Genomic DNA, 16,509 nt, shown 5'->3' on the forward strand with positions numbered 1-16,509 from the left:
ATCTTGTATACTCTATATACTGTCTAACTCTTCTTGAGAGAAGTCTGGCTGCTCAGCCACAGCTACCAGGTAAATCTGGGTGGTACAGACTGCTACCAATTGGGTTTACTGCCAACACCTGTAGTCTTAAGCCTTTTGCAGTGGTCCCTAAGGGAACTGACAGGTTTCTGTCTAACACCCATGATGTAGAAGTTGTAGGTTGGCCCTATGTTAGGAAATGTACATTGTTGAAGGAAAGGAGCCCCAAAACTGCTCTTCTCTTCCCAGGTCACCTACGGCAGCCCAGGTGGACCCAATGCTAGCTATCATCCATGGCACGTCATACTGTGTTACAGACTAAAGTCGAACTATAACCATGCCCCAGGTAACATGACTACCACGCATGGACACAGTGTGTTACCTCAAAACGTACGCACTCTGATGAAGCTACGGACCTGGAACTCAGAAAAGAACCAAGGGCATGCACACCAGTGTCTCACAACTGAGCAATGGGACTCTTCTGTATGCTGCCTTCACCCTTACTGACTTGTTATCTAGGGGTGCAGAGATAAGTCACCCGCGAGTGAGCAGATTGTAGTGTCCTGTATCTAATCAAGAGTGAGAAAGCAATGGGTTTGAGTGACCTTCTTCCTTGACTCCCTGGAGGTTCAAAGTAACGACCTGCCGAACCAGGCACCCTACCTACATTGTATATATTTAACTAGAGGGATACCCCTTGTATTAGGATCTGGGGTCTGAATAATTTATAACATGAAATTGTCCTAATAGCTATATTTCAAAGCATATTTCAGTGCAATTGATTTTTCTATTTCTGTGCATTTAATGTCTCCAAATAGCCAGCATATATTAACACCAATAAGATTGAAATCACTAGTTAGTTATGATGCCACTTATTTAATATTTTAGTATCGAGTGATGATATATCTATCCTCATCCTCTGTTTTTTCGTTTTTTAAAATGTATTGCAACAAACAACTTTTTTAGGGCTTTTTTTAGTCCAACACAATGACAGATGATGCAGCATTTAACAAGTTATGCTCCTGCGTGTGTTCATCATTCAGTCTAAACAGCATATATTGTAACATACATTTATTTGTAAAGGTTTCTTCTAGTCCGAAACACTTACTACAAACAAAGAATTAATTTGTTAACAAAAATGTTTTAACACAACATTACACGTGATGAGAAAAGAAAAGGAAAATAAATGACTAAGCTATGTCTAACATAGGTATTGAGTTTACCCGGAGAGGGTAAGCCTTTCCCTCCCTATTGTTATAGTGACTTCACAATGCAGGGTTTTCATAATATGTCTACCTTAGAGGTTGCAAAATGGAAATGTATCCCCCATCCCATCTCTCAACGCCCCCCTCCTGTCATCCCTACATGTAGAGGAGGAGAACCATTGCAGACTACGCTGCTTGTTTAAACTAGAAGGCGCACGCACATGTTGGTGCCCTTATTTTTAGCCCTGAGGAATGTGGCCTACCAACATAGCACCACAGAAACCGGTCGGCTGTAGAACAATCTGACCTAGTGCTCAATTCCATTCGCACAGGCCCAGCTTGTTCCTGAACTGTGTATTTTTCCTGTGTGACTACGATATTGGGCAACTCACAGTTGGCAATCCCAAAACAGTCCTTTTTGTTTTTGTATATGAATGTTGAATATCAAGTTATGGTAACTTCAGAAAATAACAAAATGACACAAAAGAATGTTGCAAGTGTCCAAATATATTTTCAATGAACTAGGCTAACTGAAGAGAGATGCGCAGATTATTAAGCTAAGAGAGTGAGCGTATAAAGTAGGATGTTGTGTAATATTGGAGCGATAGAGCTTGATGAGTGTTGAACGAGGCAGTCCTTTAATTGTTGCCATGAAGGCCAATGGTGAAATTAGGTTGTGTGTTTATCTTGGAAGCATGAACAAGGAACAGATAGGTACCTGTTTCCCAATATCAATGAACTGGTATGTCTCAACCTAGGAAATGCTAATGTTTTCAGTAGTAGACCTTGCATCTGAAAACCATCAAATAGGGTTAAACCCATCATCTAAACATTTTGCTGCATTCATCAGTCAAGATGTTGTGTTGATCAGTTTCGGATGCATGTGTGCTGCCAAAGTGTTTCAGAAGGTGTTGTATAGTTGTTTGGGCACCTATGCGATGTGCACTGCTTCCAAGACGATGGGGCTCATTATGGGTTTCCCGGTATCCACTGGTAATTCCGGCGGGATATTCTCCACTGCCAGATATCCCGCTATTACCGGGATATTACGGGCGGCGGGGACGCCGGTAACTCTGCATTGCATTGAGTTCCATAGGACTCCATTGTACGCGGTTGCCTGAATCACTTGCACCTTGATTCAGGTATTTATTTGCAGGTAGGGGCCTGATCTACTGGTAGTTCAGACTTGTCGGTAGATCAGAGCCGCTACCAGCAGACTTGGAGTTGGCCAGTCCGGAAAAGTGCCGGTATACGTTGTTACTGGCACTTTATTTACGGACTGGCTTTCTGGAGGAAGGAATGAGGCCCATACCTTGATAGATGACAAAGATGATAAAGATCATGACAGAGCTCCCAAGGAAGTGCTGGACATTTTGAGGGAGCATGGTTTAACCAGAAGAGACAAATACAGATTCCGAAAGCTTAGAATTGACTGTTTGGGCTGTAAGCACAGTGGTCATAGCATTAGGCCCAAACCTAGTTTGGTAAGGGTCATCTGTCAAGTCACTGCTGCCAAGAATACAGAATAAATGTCATACTGTTTGTGTTTAAACAAATAGTACCAGAAATGTGTGAGGAACTTTTCAAAGGAAAATAAAAGGGATAGAAATTGAAAATATGTGGTACTAGCTGATATACCCAGCGGTGCCCGGGTTTTCATTCCCTCATAGGTACAGATAACTGCAATATTTTGTGCAGATTGGTGAAACGGTGGGCAATTGTATAAGGAACAATACTTTATCAAGCTACAAATCCACAAACAAATGTTGACTTTTGCTGAAATCCAGGGAAAGGGGTGGGGTGTCCAAATGTCATGCAGCCAGTAATGTCTGGGGGGTCCCAACAGGTGACTGTTCAAAATGTGGTGCAGATTGGTGAAACAGTGTGGGATTGTATAGGGAACATACACAAATCCCTCTTTCAATCACTTCATGTTTCCCTTAGTCCCTTAGTGCCTACCCCTCTGGAGGTTCCAACAGGCCGGCAGGCAGTTGGAGGATGGGTTTTGGGCTACATGTTGGCTGCAACATACTATTTAACACATGAAAAACATTGGAAAATGTGTTCACATTCTTGTAGAGAAACCATTTCCTTTTACATTACACATACCTAGCGCATGATCAAGTTAAACCTGTTCCAGTTCAACCAGGTTGCAGTTACAATGCTTAATTTATGAAGGCAATCATGCCATTTCAAATACTACAAAATAAAATCACATTTAATCTACTAACTCAGTTTGTCTAGTTAGTCACTTGTAATGTAATTTTTTTACTCAGCCACCAAAACTCCAAAACATGTATTGCTACCACCACCATGTTCTAATAGAGTTATAGACCTTAGGAGGGGTCATTATCGCTTGGAATAATGACCCTTCCCCAACCATGGGCAATAACTTAGTGGTGGATCATTAACCCGGGACAACAACCCCTCCCTCTCTCTATATGGCTATATTGACATGGAAGCAACAGTCAACGTATCTGAAAGGCCGTCCTCCAGGAAAACAAAAAGGTTCAGAGTGGTGTTTATTTTAGTAGTCACATTTGGAAATGAATGCAGCATACCTTCAGGCTGTGTACAAGAAGCAACGCCATGATAGATCCGTTTGCAAAGGTCACAAAACACAAAGCGGCAGTTGGAGCAGATGCCCATGGTGCCCCCTGGTTCTTTCACCACAGGAGTCTGGCAGTTCAGGCGGGGGCAGTACACCACATCCGCCATTGAGTCCAAGCTGGACTGGAGCAGAAGGCGGTCATAACGTGAAAATAACTCCTCTGCAACCAGCTGCTTGACCTGAATGGAGAGGCATGTTGCTTTACTAAACATATATTCCAAACTTTTTTTTCATGATAAATCATTGTGTTAATTGATCATTCATAAGGCAACATATTCCTATACACAAGGTTGCATGGTGTAAGTCGTAGCTGCATGTTTTGGTTTCATCGCAGAAGAAACATTAAATGCTGCAACATTCTATAAACATTCTATAAACAATGAGAAGCCTTTTCAAGATGCTTACAAACCCGCAAGTGTATAAACAACAACAGGTTCAAGCCATGCAATAATCTACGGTTACATAATAAGACTCTCAGGAATATCTGTCCATCTTTTTCCAGACCCTCCATCCTAACTACATCATCATTAGCTCCTCCTGCCCTTGAGAGCTGAGCTCTTGCTAGTTGAACCTAAATAGAAAATCAGGAGTACTACTATTCTGCATTGGCCGCTGCTGCTGGAACTGACTGATCCACTTGTCTCTGCACCAGCTAAACGCCATCAGGAGTGCTAATATTCTGGCACTGACCTCTGCTGCTAGGACTGACTGATTCCCCCCCCCCCACTTGCTCTGTATCTCCTACACGCCATCAAGAGTGCAACCGTTCTAGCATTGGCCTCTGCTACTGAGACTGTCTGATTCCCCACTGGTTTTGTGGTCTTCTCTACCCCGGCCATCTTCACCTCCCTTGGCTCCCCCTTCATCTGTCCATTGTGTCCCACCAGCATCACACACATCTCTTTGCAGCTCTCCTTCCACATGTAGGTACCATCTCCTCCGGCTGCCTCTCCCCTGGCCCTGCCCTCCTGTCTTAATCTGACTGCCACAGCCCCCGGCGGAACTCCTAACCTAGGCTCTTCAGTGATTTCTCCTACACCTCCTCATCATCTGGGTGACTTGGTGCTCTGGCACCCTACCTGTGAGAGTGGTCTTCTTCAACTTGTCCCCTGCTGAGTATGCCACTACTAACTTAGTGGGCTCTTCTGCTCATCACTCCCACTTCGCCACTGGCCTCTCTGTCCGTTCCACATCTGTCACCACCTTTCTCTTACTCTCTGCATTCTCTCCCCCTTCCTGTCATGCGAATCGCTAGATCTCTACCTTCCCTTCTACCTTTCTCCTCACCTCTTCCGTCCTGCTCCCTCCCGTCCCCCCTTCCCTTCCTTCTCATCCTTCCCCTATTCTCATATACATTCCTGTGCTCAACCCCCTCCCCCAATCACCTCCTTCTATATCTGCCCTTCCTTATCGCCTTAACCTCATCTACCCCCCAGTCTAACCTTCCAATATAATCAATATTGCTCTTTGGAATGCAGGATCCCTTTGTAATAAGACTGCAGCTGTTTTGGGCATGTTTTTTCGTTTCAACCTTCATTTCCTCTGTCTAACTGAAACTTGGATCCCACCTCACAACTCTACTGTCCCTGCCTCTCTTACTACCCTTCCTTTTCTCATGTCTCTCGCCCTTCTGGTTGTGGAGGAGGTGTTGGTATCCTCTTCCATCCTAAATACCTTTTATCCAATTCTTCACTATCCCTTCCTACTTTCCCTTCTTTTGAATAACTATATAAATCCTTTACTCATCCTCATCCCATTTCCTTCCTAATTATCTATAGACCTCCTGGCCCCCTCTCCTCTTTTTATGATGACCTTGACCACCTCCTCTCTCTCATCTCCCCCTCCCCTTGTCCCCTCACTGTATTTAGTGATTTCAACCTTCACCTTCCCACCTCCCCTCAACCCTCACCTCTTATCTCAATCCTAGATTCTTACCTTCGCTCTCCTCTCCCCTCTTCTCCGACACACTCTTCTGGTTCCATTCTTGATCTCATCTTTAATTCCACCAGCTCCTCCTCTCCTGTCTCCCCTTTACCCATCTATCTGTCTGATCATGCTCTGCTCTCTTTTTCCCTTTCTCCCAGCTCTAAATCTTCCTCTCCTCTACCCTCATCCATATCTTTTACTCAACGTGATCTCCGGAACTTTAACCTCTCACTCTTCATTGATGCCTGCTCTTCTAATCTTCCACTCCTCTCTGATTTCTTCTCCCTCCCTGCTGATCTTGCCTCATCCTCTCTTTTCTCCTCTATTTCCTCTAGCCTCGATCTACTACACCCCCTCTCCTCTTCCCGCCCTACTCACAAGCCCTCCCAACCCTGGCTCTCTCCTCACCTCCTGTCCATGCGTCATCTCCTCCATCGCCCTGAGCGTTGCTGGCCCAAATCCCCCTCTATTCCTAACCAAATCACCTACTTCTCTTATCATTCCCTATATGACTCCTGCCTTAAATCCACCAAACGCTCATACTTTTCTAAGCTTCTTCACTCCCAGGTTTCTCATCCTATTCGTATCTTTCAAACCCTCTCTTGTCTCCTCTCCCCTCCCGCTCCGGACCTATCTTCCACCTCCCCTCTTTCTCCTTCGGACTTTGCCAACTTCTTCTCTGAAAAAAATAATTTCTCTTCGCCAAAAAATGGTATGTTCTCCTTCTTATTCCCCTCCCCCCACCTCCAGACATTCCTCTTCGGCTCAAATGTCTACTTTTTCTCCTACCACTCCCTCTGATGTTTCTCTCCTCTTAACTAAATCCCACCCTACTGCAGCCACCTCCGACCCCATCCAACCCTTCTTATTCCCAACATCTACCCCCATCTCTTACCCTATCTAACCTCCTTCTTCAATACTTGTCTATCTACGGCCACCTTCCCTTCTGCCTTCAAGCATGCCACTATCATCCCTATATTGAAGAAGCCTTCTTCTAATCCTCTCCTCGCTTCCAACTTTCGCCCAATCTCACTTTTACCTTTTCTCTCTAAATTACTTGAACGCTTAGCATATTTGCAGCTCTCTACTTTTGTCACTACCCACTCTCTCCTGCCCCCTTTGCAATCTGACTTCCGTCCCAAACATTCTATGGAGTCCACTCTTACCTACATTCTTAACTCTCTCTTAACTGTCCGCTATTATAAGCAATCCTCAATCCTTATCCCCCTTCACCTTTCCGCTGCTTTCGACACCGTCGATCATCCCTTACTTCTCAACACTCTTTCCTCCCTTGGTTTTCAAGGCTCGGTTCTTAACTGGCTTTCCTCTTATCTCTCCCACTGCTCTTTTGCCGTTTCCTGGGTCGGAAGAACTTCTTCTATCTTCCACCTCGATTACAGTGGTCCCCAGGGCTCTGTCTTCTGACCCTTCTTGTGTTCTCTATATACTTCACTCCTCACTCCTATCATCCCCTTCTTCGGGATTTCTCATCATGTCTATGCCGATGACACCCAACTGTTCCTCTCCTTTTCTTCCTTCACCTCTGAAATACATCTCAATGTCTCATCCTGTTTTACAGCCATTAGAAATTGGATGTCATCTCACTATCTCTCTTTTAACACTGACAAGACTGAAGTCTTGTTCTTTCTATCCAACACAATTCCTCCTTCTTCACCCCCTTCCTCTATTCAATTTCCCCCTTCTAGTCTCCCCATCTCCAACCATGCTCGTAATCTTGGCATTTATTTTGACTCTTCCCTTTCCTTTACCCATATCTCCCTCACCTCTCGGGCATGTCGCTATCATCTCTTTAACATCCGCAAAGTTTGTTCCTCTCTCACCTTCCATGCTACCAAACTTTTAATCTCCTCCCTGATCTTTTCTCGTCTTTTCTATTGTTCTCCTCTCTTCTTTGGTCTTCCCGCTTCCCACCTTGCTCCCCTCAAATCCCTTTATCACTCTGCCATCCGCACCCTCTGTCTTCTCTCTCCTCATGACTCTATTTCCAACTCACTTTCTCAGCTAGGATGGCTTCCTTTCCATTCCCAACTTAAATATCACTTCCTTTGTCTGGTCTTTAAATCTCTTCACGACCTTGCTCTCCTTACCTCTCCTCTCTTCTCTCATTTTACACCCCCTCTCGCTCCCTTCATTCTGCCGATCTCTTCTTACTCTCAGTTTCCCCTCCTCCTTGTGCCTCTTCTCATTTCCGCTCCTGGCCCCCTTACACTGGAACTCCCTACCTTTCTCTATCCGTTCCTCCCCTTCCTGTTCTTCCTTCCGCTCCTCATTGAAATCTCTTCTTTTTCATTCCCCTCCCTGATCCCCACCCCCTTCTTTCCCTCTTTCTTCTACCCCTCTTTGTTCTTCTTTATCTTCCCCTTCTATTCTAAATCTCCCTTCTTCCTACTATTCACCTTACTCACTACTCTCTCTCCCCCTTCTTTCTCCACCCCATCCTCTCCTCTTTCTCATATGTAAATTGTGCTATATGCTGATTTTCTGGTTTGATTTATGTTTACCGTTATAGCTTCTACTGTTCCATGTTTAATGTATATTTTGTTGTTCATTGTAAAGCGCCTTGGATTAAGGCGCTATATAAAACAAATACAAATACAAATAGAAAAGTGCTTTTTGCAGTGTAAGGTATTGGAAAAATGCATTCTGGGAATGCAAGACCATTGGCGGTGTGGTGTGAGAGATGGGGCAATGTTAGCGCATGAGTCAAGGCAGTCGAGTGATATGCTGTTGGTTTGAGGTGTATATTTCTACCCTCCTACCCCCAAGATCTCTTTATACGAGGACAAAAATAGCACAAGCCCCCACCCTGGATTGGGCAATAACATGGCTGCCTGGTGCCAAGAAGTCAGTGCATCTTTTTGAAAAGACATAAATAATACTTGTCATTTCATTTATTTCATTTATGGAGCTCTATGCAAGATGATACAGTACAATAATTAGATAAAGACAATTGATGACCAAGAAGGGAATAACATTAACGTCAGAGAAGGTACATTTTTAAAGTGGAAAAAAAAGTAGAAGGAATGGCTATGGGTACCGGTGGGGTGACCTAAGGGTGCATGTCCCTGGTGGTATCCCAAAGGATGGACCCCATTTGGGGTGTTCGCATCAGCGCCAGGAACCTTTCGAAGAGCCTGTCTTCGGGGGCTGAAGGGGTGGCAGGAGGTATTGACGGAGTGGCTACGGGCTGCTGGGGCCGGGGCACACTCTGCCTGGGATGCAGGGGAAACCTGCCCTGAGCTGCTGATGGATAACCTGTAGGCCATGTACCTGGTTGATACGAGTCCCACCTTGTGACTCGTTCCTCCACCCGCTCTGCTAGAGGAGGTATCGGACGAGCAGCCTTCTTGTCTGGCACGGTGGCCATTTTGTCGAGCTGCGTGCCACGTGCCGAAGTCGTGGTGCTTTGCTCGCTGGAATCAGCCCCGTCCAAAATGCTTGGTGTTGGAACATAAGGCCTATCCCGCGCCTCAGGCCGGGGCCTAGAAGGCGTATTGCCCTTGGCAGAGTTGCCGGCAGTGCCGCGTGAAGGCGCCCCCTTGGACATAATGCCGGTGCTAGGTCGTAGCCCCTTGGGACTAACCCTGGTAGAAGAACCTTGCGGCCCCTCAGCACAGATACCGAAAGGATCCGGAGAGCCCTTGGCCGCGAGGCCCGTAGCTGGACTAGCATCTGTACATGTGCTGGTACCAGAACCCAATAGGTTTCTCCTGATCGGGCGCTTCCTAGGAAAGGAATGCGATGGTGAATAGAGGCCTCAAGCAATGTTTGACAAAGTCTTCGAGGTCCTCCGGAGGTGACTTCTGGAAGATCTCTCTTCACTTAGCTAGCCTGTTCTTTAGTGCCCTTGGTGTCAAGGTGTTGCACACGGAACAACCTTCCCAGCCATGGTCGGGGCCAAGGCAGCGGAGGCAAAGGGTGTGGGGGTCTGAAATGTGGAAGAGTCCCTTGCAGGCAAGATAGTAGCAGAGAGTAGATAAGAAGTTTAGTGGCTTGAAAGGTCAGAAAAGAACAGCATTGGCGAATATTGAACAGTTGGAGGTGACAAGCGCATGTAGTGTTGGAAATATGAGCAGCAAAAGAAAGAGTCAAAGAAGACGCAGAGGTGGCGGGCGGAAGGAAAGAGATGAGAGGGGGCGATGGCAGAGGGCGGAGAAGCAGAAGGGATGGAGGAAGGAGAAAATAGAGTTTGTCTTTAAGGTGAAGAAAACGAGATTACATCCAAGACTGGACAGTGAGAAGACAGGACGTAATGGTAGAATGACTAGTGTCTGAGAAGAAACAAAAAAAGATTTAGGAGTCCTCTGTGTAGAAATGACATTTAAGATTAAACAAGATGATAATATCGGTAAGATACGAGGCATAGAGGGAAAAGAGAAGTGGGCCAGGAACAGAGTTCTGGGGGACACCCTGCTGAAGGTGAGTCAGAGAGCTTTCCAGAACAGGAGACAGCAAAGGAGCGATTTGAGAGGTAGGATCGAAACCAGAAGAGCACACAGCAGGAAAGGCCCAGAAAGGAGAGGGAAGAGAGAAGACAAAAGTGATGCGTCATTTTGAAAGCAGCAGATAGATGTGGCAAGATCAGAATAGAAGAATGTTTAGCATGCCAAGCATTAAACAAGGAGTCGGTGGCACTAAGAAGAGCAGTTTCAGTGGAGTGATGGGGGTGAAATCCAGATTGAAGTGGAGAAAGCAAAGAGTGATGATCAAGAATCGAGACACTGGAGTATAGACTATGCATTCAAGGATTTTGGGAAGGAAAGGGAGCAAAGAAATAGGTCTGAATTTAGCAGTAGTATGGGGAGAATAACAGCATGTTTAAAGGAGCAAGGAAAGCAGGAAGAAGGGAGGGAGTGGTTCAGAAAGATAGTAAGAAAAGGTATAAGAATGTGGAAAACCTTAGTTATAAGAGTAGGGAGGATGGGGTCAAGAGGCAATGCAGTAGGCAATGAATGGGCAATATAGTGTAATCAGTAAGTAACGAAAAGGAGGAGATAACAGAGTCTGATGCAGGAGCAGTGCCTAGAAATGCATCAGAGGAGGTAGGTGGACTTTGAATAGAAGGGCGTAAAAGCTGATCTTTGTCAGTAAAGAATTGAGCAAAGTCAAGAGAAGAGGAAAGAAAATGGCAGGAAGAGAGGGAGATAGACTACGGTTCAGAAATTGGAATAGATGGTGGGGGTGAGGGGAGAGCCAGAGAATGAGGTCAGAGTAGCATTGCTTTTTGGTAATGAGCAAGGAAGAGTCCTAGCAAGAATGCGTGGAAGAGAGCAGACCGAAGTGTCATCTTATGTATTACCTGCTGCTGAGGCTCTGCGCACCATCTCAGGCTACGTTGACAACTAAATTCCAATCTGATCGACTGATACAGTTTAGTGCATAGAACAGCAGACTTGGCTTATATCCAGCTTTACATTTAACAATTGTGTGTGGTCCTAGGCAACTAATGTAATCTCATGTGTCCAAATTGTCAGTATTTAAGAGAGATATAGTTCATGGGTACACAAGTTAAACTCTTGGTTTAACTGGCTATAGTGTTCATTCAGATATAATAGAAAAAATGTGTATATTGCATAATTCCTTTGTATCTTGGTGCACAAATAACAAAAAACCACTTGAAAACCGTAGGCCGCTTCCAACATCAGTATATATTTGGATAAATGTATCCACTTGGACATTTCAAATCTGAATCCCCTATCTATGATATATGTACTTGCGTCAGGACCAATCTTCCTCTAGTGTCTATGCTTCGCAGTTGTACATTCCATGAGGCTGCTGATCTAATTGTTGTACATATGTTGGGGTAGTATTGAGTTTTTCACATGACTGCTGATCCGTATCCTGCATCTACAGCCTGCATACCTTCCTTGCGTATATTACTTTTAAAATGCGTTTAACTATGCTACAAAACCCTGGCTTATTAATCTGATTCCAACACTGATAAAAGGAGTCAGAGGCCTCCAAGGAGTTCCTATAATTATTTTGATCGCCGCCAGAGGATATCAAGCTCTGGGTTGGGATCGGATGGCAGGGGGATGGTGGCAGATAGCGAACAGACATTCTTGGATCCCCTTATCTCTTTATTTTGGGGAGGCAGCAAAAAACCATAAAATGGGCCAGCCCACCAACGGCCCCCCTCTGGACAAGTTTGGCCTAGTTGCACCCCTGAATGGCAGCAGATAACAATAACGCACCTTTTATTTTACAGTAATGTATACATGCACAGAATGGAGTAAGATATCAGCAAGGTTTTTTTGGCAGGTTAAGGAAAGACTCTGAAAAATGGATCCACGGACATAGGGATTTGTAATTTCGGCACTGGTAATTGTTGAAGGTTGCATTTTCCTACATTCATGGGGTGTGTATGCTGGCCCTTCGGCAGATATGTCTTCCGTTCTAGAGCAGTCAGAAGGTTTGTCTCCTTTTCCTCTTCCTTGTCCCCTCTCTATAGTTCTAAATTCCATGTTTGTTCTCTATATTTCTTTTTCCTCTATTCCTTCCTCATCTTTTCTCCTATCGTGTCTTTTCTTCTGTTCTTCCGTGTCATCTCCCTTCCTTGTTTGTTCGCCTCTTATCACGTCTCCCCTTCCTTATCTTTCTACATTTTAGTTCCAATTTCCCTACTTTTTTGCCTCTTCTCTTCATTCCAGTCTTATCATGCGTATCTCATCTGCTCCCCCTTGTCCAGTTTACTTTCTCCTCTGCCTTCATTCCCTTTGTCTCATTGCCCCTCTCTGTATTACATGTCTATGCTCTATAGATTTCTTCTCTAATCCCGCTTGTATCATATCCAACTTCCCCATCTCCTTCTGCCCTTATCTTGCCTTCCTTATTTAATCCTGTCTTGTCCGTGTCCTATAGGCTTTTTTCCATGTCCCTTCCTTGTTTGCTTTTCCACATTTCTGTCACATTCCTAACATTGCTTGTGTCCAATTTTCGCTTATTGTCTTGTTTGTCCACCTTTCCCTACCTTTTTTACCACTCCATATTTATTTAATTCTCTCCCATTTTTTGTCTTCTTTCTCTTCCAACTTTTCCCTTTTCCTTTTCTTCACTTCTTGTTTCATCTCATTTCCTAGCCCCAATTCCTTGCTTGTCAACATTGCCTCATTCACACACCCATTCCTCCTTTGTGTACTATTTCATATACTTTCTGTCTGCGCTCCCTTTCTAGTCGACGCTCTAATGTTATTCTTTCATATCCCTTTTCAAGCCTTATACCTGCTGCCTCTAATGTCACCTGGCTCCTTGTTCCTTGGGTCCCTTTCCCTTCAGCTTCTCCTCTTCCTTCTTTGTCACCCTCTCCTTTCTTGTCTCACTCAATATTGTTTGTGTCCCTTTAATTGTCTTACCGCTTCATGTCCATCTTTTCCTTCCTTGTCCCCTGTAAATTCTGTCACCTCTGTCCACATTCCTTGCATCATTGTTGTGTTCTGTTGCTTCCTCGTTTTTCCTTGCTTCCTCTCCTCGTTTCCTGTTTTCTGTTTCCCTTACTTGCCCCCTTCCTTGCTTCTTCTCTCTCTGCACAGGAATCTCCATATCATGGATAGAAGAGGACTGGATGTGGGGGTCTCCATACACAAAGAAAGGTTTGATACCATGTTAGTCCAGTTTTGAATCACAAAATACTGGTTTTAATGCCTTTCATTGGACTCACTGAAAATAGTATGCTATGATGATCCAATCCATTAGATTTCAAAGTTGTATGGACGTCTTGGTCAGATGGCAGACAGTCTCTGTCTGCTTCCTCCTCACAGCAGGTGACCAAGAAAGGGTGGATCTGCACATTATGGCCCCATTGCACTCAGGTGCCGACTGTGATGCCACCAGCAGTCCTGGGTGAATGCTGGTGCAGCCTTGCTTAGAACCTCAAACGTAATCATCCAACAATAAATCAGCAGAGAACCAGCCCTCAATGGCATTTAGTAAGTCGTCAGACCGGGCATTTTAAGCTGCCTGCACTGCACTCTCAGAGGACAAAGACATGTGTTTAGTGCTGCTACTGTGCAATTTCTGGTACTGAATGATGTGCAGTGACCAGAAGAGAGAGCAGGAAGATGGAAAGGGCAGAATTTCAGTTTGAGGGTTCAGGTCGCCTAAGCTTTTGGGTCTCCAAACATTTCTATTGCTTAAATGGTTCTTAAACATTTCTTTTATGACCAGAGGGACTTCAACCAAGGTCCCCCTTTCAGTCCACTCAGACTCTTTTTCGGTCGTGCGGCCCTTAGTAGCTCATATGCTACCATGGCATGGGTAATTTTAAAGCTCCCCATTTGGTCCTAGGGTTGTTCTTTCAACTTTGATAATGTGTTGTGGAGTAGGCTGGTGGCAGCTGCGAATTAGTTTTGGCACAACCAAAATGGTAGTCACTTTTAGCGCATTTGTAGCCCAATGCACCTATATGGTAGCCACTGTGATACTAATATATTTACTAATGCATTTCATTTCATAAACATTGCTCTTGGCCATTGTATTTTTGGCCATCTTTTGTCTATGTGGAACACGGGCATGTCAAAATGACAGTTTTGCTAACATACTCTCAACATGAGCGCACAAAGACAACTTTAGTTTCAGTTCCAACTGGTATAAACTGATGTAAATTGCTCTAGACTTCCCAATCTACATTCCACGCAGTTAGACCAGTGCGTTTTCAATGTTTAAGGCCAGCCTGATGGGTTGGCTGCCAAACCCTTTTTCTGCTCACCTGTCAAGTGATTGGAGGGTTGGCTTGGCCAAGCCCCTGAGTAAATGTATTATCAGTGTGTGCCCCTGTGCATTTTGGAGATTCTATACCCGAGGTCCTGGAAGACTGCTGCTGAAAATGGGGCAGCTGTGGAGGGTCCTGGTGAGGCCTGCTGGTTCTCAAGTACTTAGCTGGATATATTCTTGGGGTCCCCTTTGGCTGGGTGTCCCTCCTGCTGCACCCTCTGGGGTAAAAGGAGAACTTACCTCACTTAATAAAAGCAGCAGATTTGTGACCTTTCTAAGGTACTTACTGAAACCGAGAAATGTTTCCTGGGTCCTCCAGAGGGACGTTGCAAAGACTGGTATTTTATACTATACAATTGATATTTATTATAGGTTTGACTCTAATAAATGAGTCCAGTTTACTCAGTGCATAGAGAATAATAGTTTCCCACATAGGACAGGTCTCTCCCCCTTGCCTTCACCAGAGGGCTGTAGACAAATCTTCCTAACGTTGCATGGAATATCGATAGTCTAGTCCCTGTAGCCGGGTACGACATGGTGTGCCCTTTACTGACCGATAACAAGGTATATCTGGCAGATAGAAGCCTGACGGTAGGGTGGGGAAAGAGGAGCATTTATTACGAAGGTCCTGCTAATGGCTTAGTATCATTGCAATGAAAAGGGACAAAGGGAGATGAAAGAGTACATGGAACTTGTGAATAGCAGAAGCAGTAGATACCAGAAAAGTTGTGGACAGTTTGGTAATCGGACTGGAGAGAGTAATATGTTAGAACGTGGGGTAGATGGTGTAAGAATCACTAGCTCAATTGGAGAGGACAAAAGAAAGTTGAGTTTGGTGAAGCAGACAGTTTAGGTTATGTAATGTCAGCTGACCTAAATGTAGAGGTGGGGGAGGTAGGGCAAGCTCAAACCTGGTTAGAGCCAAATGCCTGGCTCGGTTCAAATCCCTTTGTGAAAGAAGAGGGATGCATAGCGGAGCCAAGCATCATCTCATCCTGTTACATTTACAGAGTAAGTTAAAGTGGCACTGCCAACCACTGACACTTTAAAGAACTGGGTCATATTTCCTTTGGTTGCTGCCACATTTGGGATCACTTAGAAGTAATTCTGTTAAATGGACACTACACAAAAAACCACACTTCTAAATAGTGTATTAAACTACAGCGTTTGCTCCAAAAGTAATACATTGTTGATCATGTATAACTTGCACACCACACCCTCAATTACTCCTTAACTCGCTTATTCCTCTGTCACTTATGAACCATGTTTCTCAGCTAACAGAAAAGTGAAATAGATGATCTACTACCATCACATCATTCACAAACAGTGGATAAGAGGGTTTGCCTGGCGCATTTTCCTTTGCCTTAGAAGGGCATGTCAGGACAATTTCTTTTACTCCCCTGCTGGGCTATGGCCAATGTTCCTGAGTTATTCACATATATCTAGTTTGTGAATGATGTGATGCGAGGTGAAAGTGGTCTTGGGGAAAGGAAATGCTTGCCTAGACATGAGGCTTCCATCCGCCACACATCCCTTTATTCTTCTGTCCTCCGGGCATCCAGGATTTGTGGGTGCTGCCTGATGCTTCCACTTGTGCCTGCTGAAAGACTGAAAATTGCTTCCTAAGGTTTAAGCCCACTATAGGCTGTGCACTATAACCAACTCCAAGTCTGCGTGAAACAATAAATACACATAGCTAAACTCTTCACACAGTTGTGTGTATAAATCTTGAAAGTGAAGTTCAAAACATAGGGGATTGCTTAAGCCAACATTACTTTATATACTTTTTCGCGTTTCGAGTTCCAACTATAATAACTCTTTTTGCTTAAAATAATATTTTATATATTTGTCGGTTCGTTTATATTGTGATTTGTGTACTTTTAGGTCATCTTTATGAAACCGAGCATTATTTTTGCTCCTTACGCCTGTACATTTCTATCAGTTATAGAGGAGGCGATATGTGGTCAAGTCTCTAAAGTGCAGACTGGGATCATATCCCATCCTACAGGAAGTATGTGA

The 16,509-nt window shown here is 44.5% G+C and overlaps 1 protein-coding gene across 3 annotated transcripts in view; it reads right to left on the reverse strand.

Moving 5' to 3' along the window:
* The window catches only part of LOC138581278 (E3 ubiquitin-protein ligase RNF14-like), a 221,707-nt gene that overhangs the window by 85,931 nt on the left and 119,267 nt on the right, over positions 1–16,509 (reverse strand). For all 3 annotated transcript variants that reach the window (XM_069652481.1, XM_069652482.1, XM_069652483.1), the window contains exon 6: positions 3,785–4,013. In XM_069652481.1, coding sequence (XP_069508582.1) covers positions 3,785–4,013 — 229 coding nt within the window. The remainder of the gene's footprint in view (positions 1–3,784; positions 4,014–16,509) is intronic.

The sequence above is a fragment of the Ambystoma mexicanum genome, chromosome 3p (assembly GCF_040938575.1).
Source record: "Ambystoma mexicanum isolate Mex_15411 chromosome 3p, UKY_AmexF1_1, whole genome shotgun sequence".
NCBI classification, from domain to species: Eukaryota; Metazoa; Chordata; class Amphibia; order Caudata; family Ambystomatidae; genus Ambystoma; species Ambystoma mexicanum.